Source organism: Silene latifolia, chromosome 1, assembly GCF_048544455.1.
Source record: "Silene latifolia isolate original U9 population chromosome 1, ASM4854445v1, whole genome shotgun sequence".
Taxonomy (NCBI): domain Eukaryota; kingdom Viridiplantae; phylum Streptophyta; class Magnoliopsida; order Caryophyllales; family Caryophyllaceae; genus Silene; species Silene latifolia.
Genome location: NC_133526.1, coordinates 50363364 through 50384095, shown reverse-complemented (window position 1 = coordinate 50384095; position 20732 = coordinate 50363364). Strand labels below are relative to the sequence as shown.

General features: G+C 40.4%; 1 protein-coding gene and 1 non-coding gene across 2 annotated transcripts; both read right to left on the bottom strand.

Moving 5' to 3' along the window:
* Nucleotides 1-993: 993 nt before the first annotated feature.
* Nucleotides 994-4263, bottom strand: LOC141646491 (uncharacterized). Its single transcript, XM_074454368.1, has 4 exons — nucleotides 4213-4263; nucleotides 3958-4100; nucleotides 1363-1587; nucleotides 994-1246 (listed from the first exon to the last, which is right to left on the bottom strand). Exons 1-4 carry the CDS (start codon nucleotides 4261-4263, stop codon nucleotides 994-996), a joined length of 672 nt encoding a protein of 223 aa, XP_074310469.1.
* Nucleotides 4264-16753: 12490 nt separating this feature from the next.
* On the bottom strand, nucleotides 16754-16860 carry LOC141618705 (small nucleolar RNA R71). The gene has a single exon (XR_012531466.1). It is a non-coding gene; the product is annotated as a small nucleolar RNA R71 (small nucleolar RNA).
* Nucleotides 16861-20732: the final 3872 nt, after the last annotated feature.

Below are 20732 nucleotides of genomic sequence, written 5' to 3'. Positions count from 1 at the left end.
CTGTGGCTCTAGGCAGAGGACCCACTATGTCCATTCCCCACGTCATAAATGGCCAAGGAGAAATGATGGGGTGTAAGGGCTCTGCCGGCTGATGGATCATTGGCGCGCTGGCAGGAATCACATTTGCGAGCATAGTCTCTTGAACCGCCCTCATCGTGGGCCAAAAGTAGCCTTGTCTGAGGGCTTTGTTTGACAGACTTCTGCCCCCTGCATGGTTTCCACATTCGCCACTGTGGAGGGCATGCAACACAGTCTGTGCTTCTTGCTTATTCAGGCACCGTAAGTAGGGGCCTGCCAATGATTTTCTGAAAAGTACATCATCGATCAATATAAATCTGGAGGCTTTCATTTTGAAGCCTCTTATCTCCTTCTTGTCATCTGGCAGCTTGCTTGCCGTAGCCAATCTAAGTAAGGTGTCCGCTAATCCCAGTTATCTGCCTGGGTAGCTGGCTGATCAGGTGATTGGTCAGCTGCCTGGTCAGCCGTCTGGTTGTCTGGCTGGGAAGTTGTCTGGCCTTATTTTATTGTCTGAACTGCCAGCTCATCTTGTTAGTCCTTCAATTCTCCTTTGTCTACTTCTTCTAATTTTTGGATAGATGGTTCTGGCTTGTGTGCGATGGGGATGTTGGATAGTTCTGTTGGTTTGAATGTTGCCCCCAGGGTTGCTAGGGCATCTGCCTCCACATTCTGATCCCTGGGGGTCTGCTTGAGCTTGCAATCTTTGAATTTCCACATTAGCTCCTTTGCCACTTTCAAGTAGGCGATCATCTTTGAGTCCCTAGCTATGAATTCATCATTCACATGGTTCACTATTAGCAAAGAGTCACTGAATATTTGCAGGTTCCTGACTCCCAGTTCCAGAGCTAGCCACATTCCCAGTATCAAGGCCTCGTATTCTGTTTCATTATTGGTTGCCTTGAATTCACATCTTAATGCCTGCCCTATCAGATCCCCCTGTGGTGATCGTAAGATTAATCCTGCACCTGCCCCCCTCTAGTTGGAGGCTCCATCGATGTGCATCTGCCAGATCTCTAATTCCATGCTCCCTTTAAGGGTCAGGATCTCCTCGTCTGCCAGATTCTGGATAGCTGGGCTGAAGTCTGACACAAAGTTTGTCAGTGCCTGTGACTTGATTGCTGTCCTAGATTCATACCTGATGTCATATCCACTAAGGTGCACGGACCACTTTGACATTCTACCTGATAGCTCAGGTTTGCTCGTTATGGATTTCAATGGGTAATTAGTCCTGACATGTATAGTGTGGGACTCAAAAGTAGGGGCGCATTTTATAATATGCAACTACCAGTGCCAATACTAATTTTTTCAAGAGATGTGTACTTAGTCTCTGCTGGCAGCAGAGACTTGCTTACGTAATAGACTGGCTTTTGCTCCTTATCCTGCTCTCTGACTAGAACTGCGCTTACTGCTACCTCTGTGACAGCTAAGTAGAGGAATAATGGTTCTCCTGGCTCCGGCTTTGATAATAATGGTGGGTTGCTGAGGTAGTGCTTTAGGTCCCTAAATGCCTGCTCGTGGTCTGCAGTCCACTCGAACTTCTGGCTCTTTCTTAGTATGTCGTAGAATAATCTGCATTTGTTCGAGGACCTCGAGATGAACCTGCTCAAAGCTGCTACCTTGCCCGCTAGTCTCTGCACGTCCTTTGGCTTTTCAGATGACTCCAGCTGTAATACGGCCTTGATCTGCTCGATGCTGGCTTATATCCCCCTCTGGGTTACAATGTAACTTAAGAACTTGCCGGAGGACACTCCAAAGGCGCATTTGGACGGATTTAGCTTCATTTTGTATTCTCTGAGGGTATTGAATGTTTCTGCCAGATGCTGCATGTGATCTGTTGCTTTTTCTGATTTCACCACCATATCATCGATATATACCTCCATGGTTCTTCATATCTGTTCTTTGAACATACGGTTGACTGGTCTTTGGTATGTGGATCTTGCGTTCTTCAGGCCGAATAGCAGGACATTGTAACAATATATTCCTCTCTCAGACATGAATGTTGTCTTTTCTTGATCTGATGGATCCATCTTGATTTGATTGTAACCACTTCATGCGTCCAGGAATGTTAGCATTTCATGTCCAGCTGTCGCGTCCACCATTGCATCGATGTGTGGTAGCGGAAAGGGATCCTTGGGACATGCCTTGTTGAGGTCAGTGAAGTCCACGCACACTCTCCATTTTCCATTCTTCTTAGGTACCACTACTACGTTTGACAGCCACTCTGGGTATTTTACTTCTCTTATTTTGTTTGCTGCCAGCAGGCTGTCCACCTCCTGGTTGATCACTTTATTTCTCTTAGCTGCAAACTTCCTCCGTCTCTGCTGGATGGGCTTACACTTTGGGTCCACGCTAAGTTTATGTGTTATGTGATATGTCTATCGTATACCTATCAAAAATAAACTAACTAAACTAACTATATAGCTAGGGAAGTCAGGTCGATCTCCTCAGGGAGGCAAGATATCTGTAGAAGTCCGTCTATTTGGTCACAAATGGAGGGGTTGTTTAAATTGTTTTCTAAACTAAAAGGTTTAAAGGAAGAGAAATAGAGAAAAGAGCAGTAAAAGCAGGAAAATAGATTTAAACTATCAAATAGAGAGAGGTCATGTCAGGATTTCGGTTCACTACGGTAGTCTAGTGACTCAACTGCAAACAACTTAGACAGATTAATGCGAGACGGATATGGAAAGGTCCTTTCGGTCCACTTTCTATCCTAAATTACCACTAACATAACTTTCATCCTCGTCAGGGTAGTCTACTGTTCATAGCAGGCCTATTTAGTCCAATCTTTCGATCTAGGATTAGTTTTAGCCAGATTAAAAGGGTGACTCAGAAGCGTGCACTCAACTAAGTCGGTAAAATATAATTAAATTGCTATGGTGACAGAATCTCACAATTAATTCGTCTAACCTATTTACTACATCGTCACATTTCTACCGTAGATCCCCTAATCCCAACATGAAAGAAGTTTAGCTACTCATATTGCAATTAATACTATCAAAACTAACAGCAGGTAAATAACCAGCATTCAACATACTAAAACAATGATTGAATCGCATAAAAAGTAAATTATGGCAAAGGAATAAACGAAGTAAAACAAAGGATTAAAGCAAACAAACGATTGATTATTATTAAGAGAAGAGAAAGAGATTACAATCGTGCGAATCCGGCGTAAAGAACAATCAAATCCGAGCGAAATAAATCCCAAAGTAAAGTTAGAGTGAAGGAGAAAGTAGTACGTAGTCTTGAATGAAAGATAAACTGATAGTATGAAAATTAGATAAAAGCTAAGTAATCAATTGATCCTAATGACCTAGCTAATGCATGCTTAAATAAGAAAATAACTAAGTTTATCGAAATAAAACAACTCACGGGCTAATTAAAGCCCATGAAAACAGAAACCTCTCGATTGAGTGGAATAAAACCACTCGATCGAGCAAAACTCAGCATAATCTACTCGATCGAGTAGAATAATCACTCGATCGAGTAACCCCTCTTTATAACACTTCTGGATCGAGTAGAAAAGCACTCGATCGACCAACTGGGGCCATGAAAACCACTCGATCGAGTGGTAAAACTACTCGATCGAGTCTTCTGTCTTCAATTCAGCTCAAATCCACGCCCGACTGCCTCGTAATCCGTGCCTTCACGCTTCCCAATGCAGTATCTCACTCAGGAAAATCCCGTCTCCTCTAAATGCATGCAAAAAGGACAAAAAAGGGTACGATTCCACTACTTTCGCGCTCAATTCTTAAAAATGGACAAAACGAACCAAAGTAGCCAATTCAGGGCATAATACTATATAAACAGTACAAAAATGCATAGAAATACGTGCTGAAATAGGCTAAAAAGACTATATAATATGCACGTATCATTATGATGGACGGATCTATTCCTATCATGTCGTCATGTGACCATGCAAAGCAATCCATATTAGCCTACAAGAATTCGATTAAATGCTGCCTTAGGCTTCCTGTACATCCAGCTCCAATTAGCACGGTCCTCTCTGGGTGCAGCTTGTCCAGGTTGATCTGATCTAGCTCCTCAGCTGGAGGCTCAATGTATTCGTCTTGGACGTGCTGCTTCTGTAATTGCTATGCTGGGGGACTGGCAGTGCACTTCAGTGCTTTCTTATAGCAACCTCTAGCTTCCTCCTGGTCTTCTCATATTGTTTCTACTCCCCATGGTGTGGGGAACTTTATGCATTGATGGTATATTGAGGGAACTGCCTTCATCAGGTGCAGCCATGGTCTTCCCAGAATGACGTTGTAGGTAGAGGGTCTATCTATGACTAAATACCTGGCCTGTTTGTTGACTCCACCCACATAGGTTGGGATCACTATCTCACCCAATTAGTTGGCTGTCTCTCCACTGAATCCTACTAACGGGATGGTTTTCTTCTGCAAATCTTTCTCGCTGAACTCCATGTTTTCTATGGTTTTCAACATGATCAAGTTGACCGAGCTACCAGTATCTACCAGGACCTTTCTGACTGTGCAGTTAGCCATTGATAGAGTGATAATGAGTGCATCATGATGTTCTTGTTCGTCGCGTATGTCTCCTTCATCAAAAGCAACGGCAGGTAGATCACTATGAGAAATTCTGCAAGAAGTTGCTGGTCTATCTCCCTTAGCCTCAGTGGCACTCCTTTTCGCTGCTGAATATGTCAATCCACTCAGATCTGAGCCGCCTGTTATCACGTTTATTATCTTGGTACATGTAGGTGGAGTTGCAGGCTTTGTGGAGCCTACCTTATCCTGCTGTTTGCCCCATGTGGTAATAGGTGGCTCAATTCTCCCTGCTCGTACAGGCGCTTGATCTCCCTTCGTATTGTCTAACAATCTTCAGTGTTATGCCCAATGTCATGGTGGAATTCGCACTTCTTCTTGCTGTCTTTTCTCCATGATTGCCCTTCTACTGGTGGCCTAGGCCACCTTACTCCATCCCCCATCTCTCTGAGTGCTTTCGGGATTCCTCCGACGCCAGTGGTGAACCCATATTCTGCCAGAGTGGGGAGTTGCTGGTTTTCTTCTCTGTTGTCGACTCTGTAAACTCCCCTTCCATATGGCCTATATCTTTCGTCCCTCTTGCTGGTGGGCTACTTTCTTCCTGACTTCTCTATGGCTAAGGTGTTGGATACGCTTGGCGTATTAGGCAGGCTGGCTTTGGCTAGGATATCTTCTTCCAATCTGATTGCAGCCGCCGCTTTTTCTTGCACTGCTTCAAAGCTATGACAAGGGTGCATAGTTAGCTGCTTATACAGGTCGGATTCATGGTGGAGGCCCCTCTTGAACGCTTCCAATGCTGTCGACACATCACACTCTTATACTGCCACATTCTCATTGTTGAATCTGGTGTTGTATTCTCCAATGGTCTCCCCTGCTCCCTGAACAATTATGTAAAAGTGTCTTGCATGATTATGTGGCTTCCGGCTGCTTGCGAACTGCTGGGTGAACGCATTTACTAGGTCAGCAAACGTGGAGATCGACCTGTTGGGCAAGCTTACGAACCGTCGGAGTGCTGGCCCCGACAATGTGGATCCAAACCCTTTACACTTGCAGGCTTCTTTTACTTGTCCTACAGTCGTTATTATCATCATCTTCTATTTGTACTGGCTCATGTGGTCAAAGGGATCTGTCGTGCCATCAAAGAGAGGCATGTTTGGATTTGTGAATCCTTTTGGCATGGCAATAACAGATATGGCGTCCACAAATGGTGAGTCAGCATAGATATCGGGTGCCGCCTTTTCAAGTGTGGGTGGCAATCCTGGGACCCTGCTCAGCATCTCCCTTAGCTCCAAGTATTGCTGGTTGGTTAGGCTTCCTGAGTCTGGAGCTCGTTTGTCTGCTACTGGCTGATTCTGTGTACTGCCTCCAGGCCCAAACTCTTGAAGGTTCTTATGTGCCGTGGCAGCTAATGGGGTTGAAGTCACGAGTATTCCCTGATGCCAGTTTATCTGCGGGTTGCCTGCGGATCTTACACCAGGTGTCTGATTAGTTACTACAAAGTTACCAACTAGGAGGTTACCTGACTGTGCTTCCACGTGGCTGGCTGGTTGCCAGCTATCTGGTGTGAGGTATCCCAATCCTCGTGGGGTTATTCATTCTTATAATGATACTTCTGTCAGATCTAGTCTTGTTACCAGCTCGGCTGGTATCTGACGAAGTTGACTCCTGCTGCCTTATGCCCCATGTGTTAAATCTACTACCGGAGCTCGACCTTCACCCTCCGTGCTTGCTGGTGTGCCAGTCTGCTGCTTCCGAATATCTATCTGCGCCCAGAGTTCCCTGTTTCTTTTTGTTGCTTCAGCTTCAGCTTTCCTCTGGTCTTCTCGCATATCTTCCATGACCTTTTGCATATTCTCCACGCCAGCGAGCAAGATTTTTGTTGGGCTGGGTGGTGAAGTAAGGCCTGAGCTTGTTTCACTTCTCTCTGATCTGGGTTGAGCCGTGACAGCACGGGATTTGGGAGGTAAACAGGTTTTTGCCACATGTGAGGTTTTTGGAGTGTGCCCGGGGGCCTGAGTTTGCGCCGCCGATGCCGGATTCTGAATTGGGTTTGGTGGTATTGACGACTGACCGCTCCCTTACACAGCTGCTGATGTTTGTTTGTCAATTATATGTCCGAGTAATCAACGATTGACGGCCACAATGCCCCGCGGTGGGCGCCAAACTGTTTAGGTAATTTTTACCGTATTTAGGTTTTATTAGGTTAATGTGGTCTTACTCGCTGTATGTTGGTTGGTCGTTTATATCAATACTAAATAAGGAAATAAAGAACGTAATTAAAGGTGGCACGCAAGATTTGGTGACGCGGAAAACCCAATGTGGGAACAACCGCGGAAGGGACGGTACCCTACCAAGTATTGCACTAGCCTGTTAATGAGAGGATGAGTACAACGGAGACGATATATAAATCTAGCTAGCACAATGTGTTGTGTGTATGTGTGAGATCTTAATGTCCTTTCTTGATTGCTCCTTTGGCTATTTATAGGGTAGGAACCCTAGATATGTCCTAACTCGTTTATGGAAAGGAATATTACTTCTATTGGAACTCTTTCCATAACGAACCATCTCCCTCCATTCTCCCTGATCTCCCTGACTTCTCCCTGAAGACTTGCCAAGCACGTTATTTCTCTACCAGCGGGCCTTCCACTTGCCGCCTAGATCCTTGGCGCAATTCTTCAAACCGACTCTACTTGCACTTGGGCTTCCTTTGCTCGCTCTTCCTTCACGGCCCAACTCTTCAATAGGGATTAAATGGGCTTACTCCCATTAGGTTAAGATGTAGATTTTAGCCCAAACAACTGACTGTTGTGATTTTTCCATACTGATTTTTACATTCTACTAAAATTGATTTGTGCTTTTTCCATACTGACTATCCAGTCCTCTAAAAAACGATTTTCGAGACAATAAATTCGGTTATGGATCCTTCTTGCTTCCCTATTAATAGTGTCTTCCTTTTCTATTTTAAAGCACGCAAAATCACTCTCATTTTTCTCTAAAATATTTCCTTATGTTCTTAAGCTGATATTGGGTAATGTTTTGCAAATAGTTCTCATTCTGAGTCATTGTCGTGCACCTTATACTCAAAGGTCGTATATCCGTGAAGGTTGATTGTCAAGATGCCGTGTGTATTGAACGGGACAAATTCAACATTAAAGGAGTTACACCTTCTATATTCTGTAAAATGTTTATAATTGATTGTTATTGTAATGATTACCGCCTACAACCTCTACCCCTTAGCTCAGACTTGAAGTACTAGTAGTTTTCTTTACTAGTTAAGTCAAAATTGCCCTTTTTTATATAAACTGCTAGAAGGCTACAATAACGTGCAAAGTAGTTGTAGACATGTAGAATTAACTCGGGACACGTACTGCATGTGACACCTAGTTCTCCTCGTGAGATCCCAAGCACACACCAATGAGACGAAATGCTTAAACAATACTCCGTACTACACTATAATTAAGATTAACACTTGCTAGCTAAGGCCCAATCTACCCTACAATCATTAAGGCTCTGTTCTTTCCGACTTATTTTACGTTCGCTTTAATTTGGCTCAACTCTATTGATTCAAATTTCATTTCAGTTTAGTTAAATTTCACTCTATTCTATTCAATTGATTCACTCCATTCGATTCGGCTCAACAATTCGGTTCACTCCACTAGATTCAAATTTCATTTCAATTTTACCCATCTTAAACTTAATAATTTTTATTAATATTGTTAATATTATTTATTTATTTATTATTATTATTATTATTATTTATTATTACTATTAAAATTATTATTATTATTATTATTATTATTATTATTATTATTATTATTATTATTATTATTATTATTATTATCATGATTAATTATTATTAATTAATCATCCTCATTATTGTTATTATTATAAATATTATGGTTATTAAAATCAATAATATTCATATTAATATAATTAATACTATTACTAATATTATTATCATTAAGTTATTATTAATTAATCGTCCTCATTATTGTTATTATTATGAATATTATGGTTATTAAAATCAATAATATTCATATTAATATAATTAATACTATTAATAATATTATTATTAATATGAATATGAATATTAATTAATAATAATATTATTATTAACATTGTTAATTTTAATATTACTATTATTAATACCTAATTATTTTTTCATATACGAACTTTACTCTTTCACATACTTTTTTTCATAAACGTTCTATTTGTACTCTTTTCATCTAAAACTGAATCAAATGAACTCTTAAATCAATATTTTCTCTAAAACTTAATTTAATTATTCAATTCAGTTCAGCTCAGCTCAGCTCCATTCAGTTCGGCTCAGCTCAGTTCAGCTCCACAAAATTCAGCTCATTTCAATTTTGCCCATCTTAAACTTAATAATTTTTATTAATATTATTAATATTATTTATTTATTTATTTATTTTTATTATTATTATTATTTCGATAAATTGATTATTACTCCCTTATATAATTCACTTTTTGAAACTTACTCTCTTATATAATTGTTTTCGTAACTTACTCCCATAAAATATACTCCCTCATATTCTACATAAACTTCCCTCTTTCCTTTTTCATCTATTCACAATACCTTTCCTATTTCCTTATTTAATACTCCCTCCATTCAACTCCACTTTACATGTTTGCTTTATCACGTTTGTCAACGCGACTTTTACGCGGTAAATATCTTTAGTTACTTATTTGCAAAAATTATAAAAGTTCGATATTTTTAATGTACTCTTAAAGACGAATTAAATAAGATCCCACATGAATATATTTTAACTTATGTATCGAGAGAAAATTGAAGTTGAATATCCGCTTGTGAATAGTGTGCAAAAGAGAAACATGTAAAGTGGAGTTGAATGGAGGGAGCAAACTTTTATACTTATTTTAATCATCTTACCCCACAACAATACCTCACCTCACCCCACAACAATACTTATTTTAATCAACTTACCCCACAACAATACTTATTTTAATCACCACACCCACAACAATACCCCACAATACCTTTCCTCTCTCCAATTACCAAACCCCACTACAATACTTTACCTTATTTTAATCTCTCTCCTTAATTCTAGTGCCCCCCATGAATAGGAAGGTTTATCTAGAATAGGAGGGAGTAACTCTTTTCAAATATTGCTCCCATTCAGTGATTTCAGTCAAACAAAAGAAAAATATTTCCTCCAAATTTTGAAATTTGGTACTAATTTTTCTTGCATATGATATATTACCCTTAGCCTTATTATATGCTTAATTTAAATCAACTCTTCCTCCTAAATTTGTCAAATTTACCTTCTTCCTCCCAAATTTGTTAAATCTCTTTCTCCCTCTCGGTGCAGTTGAAGTCTTCAATATAATAAGGTTAAAGACAATCTAGTCATAAACAGCAAAAGTTAGTACCAAATTTCAAATTTTGAATTGAATATTTTCATTTATTGACTGGAGTCGTTAAATGGGAGCAATATTTGATAAATGTGACATTTTATGGGAGTAATTTTCGAAATAAATTATATAAGGGAGTAAGTTTCAAAAAGTGAATTATATAAGGGAGTAATTGTAACACCCCCTCATACCAAGGTACCTTACCAGGGACTACCCTAGCATGAAAGGCTGTTACCATCTCGGTTTCCCGAGGTTAGTATATCAAAGTTACCAATTCCAAACAACCTTTATTAAAGTATAAAGATTTAGTGATTACATGTTTCCAACACCAAACCAAAGTATAGCTGTAAAAGGTCTAACAACTACAAAGAATGCAAGCTAAGTTTCTACACGGCGGAAGCTAGACTCGAGTGATGACTCCCCATGACTGTCCCATAGCTAAACATCTGCATTACCTATCATAATCTGCTAACCATCCCCGAATGGATCACCGCAGGTTTTACAAAACAACAACACGGGATCAGTACCGTTTAATCAAGATAAGACAAACAAATAATGTAACCGGCTGATCATCCTCCACAGTAACTGACTACACACCGAAGTGTGTAGCCGTGCCGGATTACCCATCGCAACAGGTAATCCACTCCGCCGGTGGGGGACCGCAGCCCATCCCCACCAAGTCCAGCTCATCAACGAGCGACTATCAATCCTTGTCCCTTAATTTGCACATCCCCTCCCGTGACGGGTTCCACGGAGGGCGAATTAGGGTGTGAAGCCACTCCCGCAAGTGACTCCACCACAATCACACACACCACAGCATCACAGCTGTCACAACACCACAACCGTCACAACACAACCACATCCACACCGTCACCACAACATCCATCCTCCGATGATCAACAGATAACAACAATTATGAAACAATACAATCTTAATCAATTAACAGTACTGAGTAGGGGAAACCCTACCTTTTCGCCATCCGCTATGCTGCAATCAATCATACAACATGCATTACAAATACCACATCGTCACCTACAACAATTATAATCAATAATCCCCAAATTAACCCAAATCAATAATTAGGGCAAAACTCTAAACACAATCTATTAACTGATTACAAAGCACTAGAGACTCACCAACGAAATCGAGACAAAAGACGAAAGTGTAGACTTGCGATCGACCAAATAGCCTTGAGAGTGATTAGGGTGATTAGAGAGGGAGAGATAAACGTCGTTAGGTTTTGGTAAAAATAATTTAGAAACTGTAAACATAATTTATGTAATTTCTAATCACCTTAACCAAACCACGGAAAATAACACCCGTCAGACCGGATACTCGGTCGAGTATAAACTATACTCGGCCGAGTATCCTCTACTCGGTCGAGTATTCATCATACTCGGCCGAGTATCCTCTACTCGGTCGAGTATTCATCATACTCGGCCGAGTATCCTCTACTCGGTCGAGTATTCATCATACTCGGCCGAGTGTTCCTCGGCAGTAGCCAAACTGACTCCACGACACACACTACTCGACCGAGTAGGCCATACTTGGTCGAGTACCACCCTATAAAATCCGTAGTATTACAGTCTTCCCTCCTTAAAAAGAATTTCGTCCCCGAAGTTCCAACCCAACCTATAAAACCTGGACACTTAACACTAAGTCCACCAACCACGCTTACTTTCACAACACGGCTCACGATAACATCTCAACTACAACATAGCCTTTTAATACTGACTCCATAATATCACAGAATAACCATATTATAATGTTGCCAACTCTGCCTCACTTCTATAACACTCACTAGCAACTCAATTACCAAGACAATCCACCGGACAAGATCAACCATCAAGACTGAATATTACATTCTACCATCCTTAAAACGAATTTCGTCCTCGAAGTTTACTCGGACAAATAAACATCCTTGCACAATCCGTTACTCACACTCCTAAACATCATACTAGTACGAGCACTGCCATTACCTGTAATAAAATCGGCCATCACACAAATCCATCCTTATTCTACACCAACACTCAAACTTCCAATTGCCACCTGTATGACCATCAAACTCTCTTGTCGCATCCTACTCCTCTTAAGATAAATGTTACATCCTCGTAACTCACTAATACTAGGTCCTTTGCTATACCATCCATAATCCTCATTACAACCGCATGACAACGATAACCCACTATAACCTCAACACCTACAACCATTCCTATATCTAGGACTCTCTTTCTGTAACAGTTCTCGTGCCTCCAATTATTCTGTACTCCCATACATATATCATAAAATTCTCAGTATAACCACTACTCCATCTCTTCTACATTACCATAAAACGACACACTTCTATATACATATACACTCATCTCCACAATCTTATCTCACAACCCTCAAGCGTTACACATACTCCCATTAGGTTCTCAAGTTCATCTCTTCTATTTCCACAAAACTCACCCTTGACTTGACATGATACTAAGTCCTAAAACTCCGTACTCCATGTCCGAAGAAAAGGTGCCAAACTACATGTAGTTTCGAGTTCAATACCACACATGTTCCACTATTTCTTTCCACAACTATGTCCACCAATGCCTCATCTAACACAAGATTAAAAGTGCTCCAACAACCTCTCACAACTGTGTCCCATTAACAGAATATTACTTTACTATGACAACAACATAACCATACCCAACTCTCTTTCATATCGTACTCTATAAAAACCAATAGGGCCATACCCATACCGACACTAGTAAGAAATATCGAGAAACAACACAATGGTCTATACACCCCAACCGACACTGACAGGAAACCGCAGCAAACAAACAACAAACTATATAACTGATATATATACTTTCGAAAATTAGTCTCATCAGTAAATAAACAGCAGTTATTATAACCGTGCGCAGATCGCCACTCGAGGCACAACAACCATATCAATAGTCATCACCACTTTTACAATCTCATAACACTGACTCGGTACAAATTCCTTGACCACAAGACTTTCTTAAAACTACTCTACCAGATCACGACGCGGCATATTAGACGGAATCACAAATACCAACCTTATGAATATTATCCATACCATGACTCTTGAGGCTGGAACCTCACACCATTACTTACAGATATCATACATACACATATACGTATAACATATGACGTAGAACACACATATAACGACTCGTATCTATCACGCCACACCATTACTCGTGAGGCCAGGACCTCACACAAAGTTTTACACACCTCATGGACCCATAATCGAATCTAACTAGCCAATCCTGATCACGTAAGTTACTCTTTGATAATGAATACCTCTCATCCGGACTTAACTCAGGTGCCCTTCATAACATATCCTCTCATACATACAATTATCACCACCCGGCGGACGTAGTCATATCATCAGTACCCAACTTCTAGCGAACACCTCATATATCCACCTCTTATACTCCCTCACAACCATACATACTGATCAGTCTCCACAAAATCAACCCCATTAGGACAACTAACTTTCTTAATGTAACATCATCCTCAACCACTAGTGACAACAATACGACACCAACACCCTTTCATGTGACCGCTCTCTCACTATCACTTCCTTATACAACAGTTTATTTCCTCTTTTGGTTGTCATCCCATATAACGAGCATCATATCCATCAACAAAATTTACCTCAACACTATTCCCAATTCTATCTTTTATCGTATCGTCACCTAACTCTCCACCAAAATCTCAGACCGTGCAAACACTCTACAAGCTTCTTATTTCCTTAATATCCCGAAACTCAAGGCTAACACGTCGTCATGTACTCCTATATAACCATTAACTCACACCCTCTAATGAGGCTATCGTACATTTCCGTAATTTCCTACTTACTTCCATCCCTCTTTCCCCCTTTTCACGCAGAAATACCAAGTAATAATTCATCTCCTTCCTCTTTCTACCTAACTCTTTAGTAATTTGTTTATTTCCTCGTAGCTCCACAGCCCTAATTCCATTAATTCATATCAATATCCTATCATTCTTTCTTATCATTTATCCTCTCTCATCTTGCTTCTCTCTCACCCTTGTCTCTATCAAGTCTACACACTAATGGTTACTCTTCAATTAGTCGTATCTCCCTTTCGTATCTCTAGAAAACCAAAAATTTACCTCATACCGATAATTTCCAAAGGAATTACATACTATGCTCACCTCTAGATATTCCAAATTCCCAAACTCGACCACTATCTACCCATCGCGGCATAACTCGATCTCACTATACACCATTTGTTTTCATCTCTCTATAGCGACCTTTTATCACACGCATCCTTAGCCAACTCAATCCTAACCGTCTCTCTCCATAAATCCTTACACATACCACTATGTCACTATTCATATCTGATGTGACCATAATTAGCGCATATTTAGTCCCCGAATTAGCCTTGTTCCCATGCTTTTTAGTGCATATTTGGGTCATTTATTGTCTTTAGTTCTCTGTTTTGCATATTCTTTGAGGTTTTGTGTCCTTGGTAGGAAAGAAGTGCAAACTTTGCATTTTCATGGCAAAATGAGACTAAATTGATTGAATTCAATGACCAAGCATCAAGGAGAGACAAGATTAGAAGGCCTTTGTACATATTATAGTAGATGAGCAATGTTGAGGAAAGATCCTTGCATCCCCAAGGAAATCCCCAAGGATTTTATGAAGAAAAGGGAAGAAAAGAAGAAGAAACAAGATCGAGGAGCAATCCGTGCGGATTGTCCCGAATCCGACCGTCCCAAAGACGACAATCCGTGCGTCTTCCTTCAAAGACGCCCGGCAAAGTTACTACTACGGAAGACGTGCGTCTTCTCCCAAAGACACTGGGCAGAGACTCACGAATCCGGCCGTCCCGTGCCTAAGACGCACGGATTCAGTCCAAAGACAAATCCGTTTCTTCAAGCTTCAAAGAAAGAAGCCCTTCCTTCGAAAAATACGGCGTCTCCTCGCTCAAATCTCAAAAGTGTAATTACTAGTTTAGCCCTTAGTTAACCCTAATGCATCCACCTAATTTCCACTATAAATACCCCATTAGTCTAATTAGAAGAGCATGTTCTTCTTATCAATTCTTAGAGTAGTTAATATCAATCAAATCTCTCTTTAGTTTTGTAATCAACAATTAATCAAGTTTTAATACAAGTTTTATTTCCTTAATCTCCCTTTTGTTCATCCTTTATTTTGGGTAATTGAAGATTATTTGGGTTATTATTGGGAGATTGACAACCTCTCAATCAAGCATCAAGTACTTCTTTTATTCTTTGCTTTATTATTGGAATCATTAGTAGGTATAATTCTCTTAATCCCTTTTTAATTATTGTTAATTACTTTCATTTGTTCATCATGTTTCATTTTGTTGGTATGATTGACAACCTTGCTAGCATGATCAACATGATAATGAGTGAGTAGTGACCTAGCTAGGGTTAATGGGTAATTAGGGGAAACCAACATGGGGAATGATTCATGCTTAAATTAATATGCTTTCATGGTTTATTTGCTTGCTTGTTTTGATCTCAACTCATGCACATGTTATGTTTGATGAAATGCGAGCCTATGAATCCTTGCATTTTTTACCCATCACCTATCTTTTCAATGAGACTTGTAAGACATAAACCAACTCGAGTCTCATTAGACCATGCATGTTGTTGAGTAGGGAAGACTAAGTCGACTTGTAGGTGTTGTACAATCTAATCGATTCGGCACCGGGACCCAAACTTTCCTAGGATTGTAAGATATAACCCAACTCAATCCATCACAACAATAATTGCTTGCTTATAATTTGAGAACATGTTTGTATGATCAATTTCCATGAATCCCCTATGACCCCATGATACCCTAGTGCTTTTTATCAATTGTTTACAACCCTTTCAATTCATCTTGCTTATTTACTTTCATTGCTATTTAGTTTAGTGACCTTCTACATCAACCCAAATTGTGACACCCCTAAGACACCACTAGTTTCAATAGAAATATCATCTCAATTCCCGTCCCTTGGGATCCGACCTTTACTTGCCTCTTTACTAATTGTAGAGTTATTTGTGAAGTTATAAATTGTGTTTTGGTCTAGGTGCTCCTAACGACAAGTTACCGAAAAGATTTAGTAGTAAGTCCGACCAAAAATGGCGCTGTTGCCGGGGACGGTGTTAACTTGATTTAGATTTTCTTATATTGTTATTAGTTGTGTCTTTCTTCGCCTTGAGGAAGTAAAACTCCTCAAGGTTTGTTCTAATTATTTTCGAGTTGTTTGATATTTTGCATGTCTAGAAGGTCACAAGGTGATTTGTTACCTTTTGATCGTGAAATTGAAAGAACTTTGACAACCAATAGAAGACTTGCTAGGAAAAATTTGAGAGGTATTAGTGAGGTTGTAGATACTCAACCAACTATTGAGTTCATCAATCCTTTTGCAAGAGAAGGTGAGGAGAACCCAACACAAAATACCACACAAAATCAACCCACAATGCCTAAGTTTTCATCACATTTCGTACCCACCGAGGAGAACCTACCCAAGGGTACTCCCACACCACAACATTTGACCGGAAATTTTATTGCCAAATCCGCCTTTATCCAATTAGTCGAAAGGAGCCAATTTGGGGGGATGCCTAGTGAAGACCCTCATTCTCATATGGAGACCTTTTGTGACTATTGTGATGCGATTTCTCAAACCGGTGTAACTCAAGACCAAATTCAATAGGTCTTATTTCCTTTTTCTCTAATTGGCACCGCGAAACAATGGTTGAAGGGCCTTGATAAGGCCACTCTCGGAATTGATTCTTGGAAAAAGTTGGCTCTAGCTTTCTACAAAAAATTCTACCCACCGGAAAAGACTAACATGCTAAGAGCTCAAATTACGGGTTTTAAGCAAAGGGATGAAGAATCTTTGTATGAATCTTGGGAGCGGTTCAAGGGAATTTGTCGCTCATGTCCTCACCATGGACTTAGCGAGTGGTTCTTGGTACAACAATTTTGGAACGGTTTATATGAAGATTCAAGGAACATTCTCAATATGGGATCAAATGGAATGTTCACCGAAGTTGATGACAATCAAACTTGGAACAAAATTGAGGAAATGGCGGTCCATAACTCACAATATAGTAGACCTCGCAAGGCTACTAGAGGAGGAAAGCATGAAGTGGACTCCGTTACTCAATTGGGTGCTCAACTTAGTGCTCACATCGACACAATCAATTTGAAGTTTGAAAAAGCTATGGCTAGACTTGAAGAAGCCTCAAAATCACCAAAGCATCATGTTAATGCCATGACGGCATCTTCATCAATCCCAAGTGGGATATGTGAGAATTGTGGAACTTTGGGACATGACCAAAGTGAATGTAGGGGAACAAATGAACAAGTGAATGCTTTCCAAGCATAAAAGAGTGGTACCCCTTATTCCAACTATTACAATGAAAACACCAAATTCCATCCAAATCTCTCATACAAAAGCCAAAATGTTCAAAACCCTCAAACAACATACACCCCACCTCCCATGAGAAACCAAAATCAAAGACCCTTTTACAACCAAAACCAAGGTTACCAAAATCAAAATCCATACAATCAACAAAATGACCAGGGTTTTGATGTTCAAAAAGCGGTCCTCCAAATGCAAAAGAATCAACAAGAATTTTTCACTCTAATGCAAAAAGATAGTCAAGAAAAGGAAACCACCATCAACAACATTCTAGCTCACACCAAGATGTTGGAAACCCAATTGACTCAACTAGCATCTTCAAACTCACAAAGACAAAAGGGGCAATTACCACCTCAAAGTAATCCCCCTAGACATGAAACGGTTAGTGTCATTCACTTGAGAAGTGGTACAAGGTATGAAGCACCGAAGAAGCAAGTTGAGGATGAAGTTGTGGAAGCTAGTGATAAGGAAGAAATTGTGCAAAACTCCAAAGATGGAGAATCATCAAAAGAAGAAATTTCAAAGAAAAATGAAGACAAGGTCAAGGAGAAGGAGCCCATTGTGATTAGACTTCCTTTTCCAAGTCGTCAAGCCAAGCCCAAATTTGATGACCAACTTGGAAAGTTTATGGAAATTGTGAAGAATTTGGAAGTATCAATTCCTTTCATGGAATTAATCAATCACGTGCCGGCCTATGCGAAATACATGAAAGACATCCTCACAAAGAAGAAGTCGATCCGGAAGCTTGAGACTATCGCCTTCACTAAGGTGAGTAGTGCAATACTTCAAGGGAGTTCACCTTCAAAACTCAAGGATCCGGGAAGCTTCTCAATACCGTGTACCATTGGCGACACCACGATCAACAAAGCCTTATGTGATCTAGGGGCTAGTGTGAGTGTTATGCCGTACTCGGTGAGTAAAAGGTTAGGGATGGGAGAGCTTAAATGCACCAATATCACACTCCAAATGGCCGATAGATCGACGAAGACACCATTAGGGATATGGGAAGATGTTCCCGTACGAATTGGGAAGTTTTTCATCCCGGTGGACTTTGTCATTGTTGATATGGAGGTAGATTCTAACTTTCCAATCATCCTAGGAAGACCTTTCTTACACACCGCAGGTGCGGTGATTGATGTAAAACATGGAGAGCTCACTCTAGAAGTGGGAGATGAGAGGATAACTTTCAACCTTGACAAGACTATGAGAGCTCCCCGTTTACATGAACCATGTTTCATGATTGATCATTATAGTCGGAAGGATGAAAGGAAGAAGTCGGAACTCCAATGGAAGAAGAAATTGAAGATGCTCCATTCAAAGAGCAAGAGAATTGTAGCAAAGAGAGCTTGCAAAGCTCACCAAAGTCAAGCAATGAAGAAGATGGCCTTATTGGCCAAGAAAAGGAAATGGGAGAGTTGTCCCCATCAAATCAAGAGATTTTCAATGATCAACTTAATGAAGTTTGTGGTCTTTGGGACGACGAATTTGAAGGGATTTTTAACCCCTACATTGGTAATGCCATCGATCAAGACCCACAACAAGGGCCAAGGTCTATTGAAGACCTTTATCATGACAATGAACAAGCTTTTGATTACTTTTTCAAGGTGTTGAGCAACATCAACAACACCTTGAACATGCCCCCTTGACATCTCATCAAGAATGAGAGTTTGGTGGAGTCCTCCCTAAACCACCATTTGTAAATATTTCTAACTCCCTAACTTGCATTTCAATTCTTATATTGCATTTTTGTCATTTTTGGATTTTTATACTTTGATCAAGATAATTATCATGTTTGAGAGAAGTGAGGGAGGGACTAATAATTTCAATTGTTGTGTAGTGCTTTAGCTTAGTGTGGGGATGGCAATTGCCTAGGCTATCCATGCCTTAGTAGTGCCCCCGCAATGAACAACACGAGATATGAAGAAGAATGGAAAAATGACAAGGAATATGCAAAGTACACGGATGGAACTGAATCCGGGTAAAAGGGGTCGAACGTGAGCGGTTTCAGGAGAATCCACCCGTCTTCAGGCAATCCGGGCATATTGGGCAGAAGACGCCCATCCATCATGAGCTGAATTTTTGAAATTTATGACTGTCAACGAATCCGGGCGTCCTGCATTCAAATCCGCCCGTCTTCAAAAAGTTACCCGTCTTCACTGAAATACGCCCGTCTTTTTGGCTGAGGAAAACAAGAAAAATCCCTGTAAAGGAATCCGCCCGTCTTCTATGAAAGACGCCCGTCCCGCATTTTCAAATCCGCCCGTCTTTGTTCGAATCCGCCTGTGTTTAGGCGAGAATTTCCCAACCCAGAACAGGCCGAATCCGGGCGTCCCGAGCAAAAACCGCCCGTCTTGCCCCTTCATTTCAAATTTTTTGGGTTTTATAAACCCCCTCCCACATTCATTCCTTCATTCAAAACACTACTCATAAACCCCATAACTTCAAAACCCTCATCCTCTCCATTACAAAAACAAGATTCCTCAACAACATTCACCAAAATCAAATCAAAACATCCTTTTAACAACAAATCAATCACTCCTCTTTCAACAAAAATCAAAACCAAGCACAAAATCTTCAACCTTTGAGTCGATTTTTGAATTCATAAAGGCAAAGCCTTTCATCTTTAAATCGATTTGGGTGCACTAGAAATTGAAGATTTTTCACTCTTCTCTTGGTTTATTCATCATTGGCAAGGACTAAGGGAGCAAGAAAAGCAACAAAGGCAAAGGCACCAAAGGCAAAGGCACTCTCATCAAGACAAAAGAGTCTTCAAGCAAAGAAAGCATTGGCTATGGTGGTAGCTAACCCAAACTTGGAAGTGCAACAAGAACAACCTCCCATGGAAGCAACAACATCCTCTACTCCGGAAATTGCTCAACTTTCGAATTATCCGGAGGTAATTTTCATTTCCAAATCCCATAGGGACACTTTTGCTAAGTTTGCTAGAAAATCATTTCTATCCACCAAGTTTATTTGTGAAGATACCTTAGATAAGCTGGGTGTCCTTGAGCAAACTAGAGCCTTCTTTAGAGCCATGGGGTTGGAGAAATTGTTTGAATCAAAAGAATTGACATACCCCTCCCTTACCTTAGAATTTTTGAGTTCTTTGAAAGTTAACAAGGTTGAGACTATGGAGACCATCGAGTTCCGTCTAGCTAATGTTAGTAGGCGCATCTCCTTTGAGGAAATGGGTAAAGCTTTGGGTCTTAGTGATTCACCGAGTTATTTTAAGAATGTTGGCAAATATGACCCCGACCCTCTTTGGGAGGCGATTTCCGGAAGTAAATTTGAGGACTTTCATGCTAGTCGCGCTCTATTAGTCCACCATCCGGGCATTAGAGTGTGGCACAAGGTCATAGGGAACACCATTATTGCAAGAAAAGACACCAACCATTTCACCAAA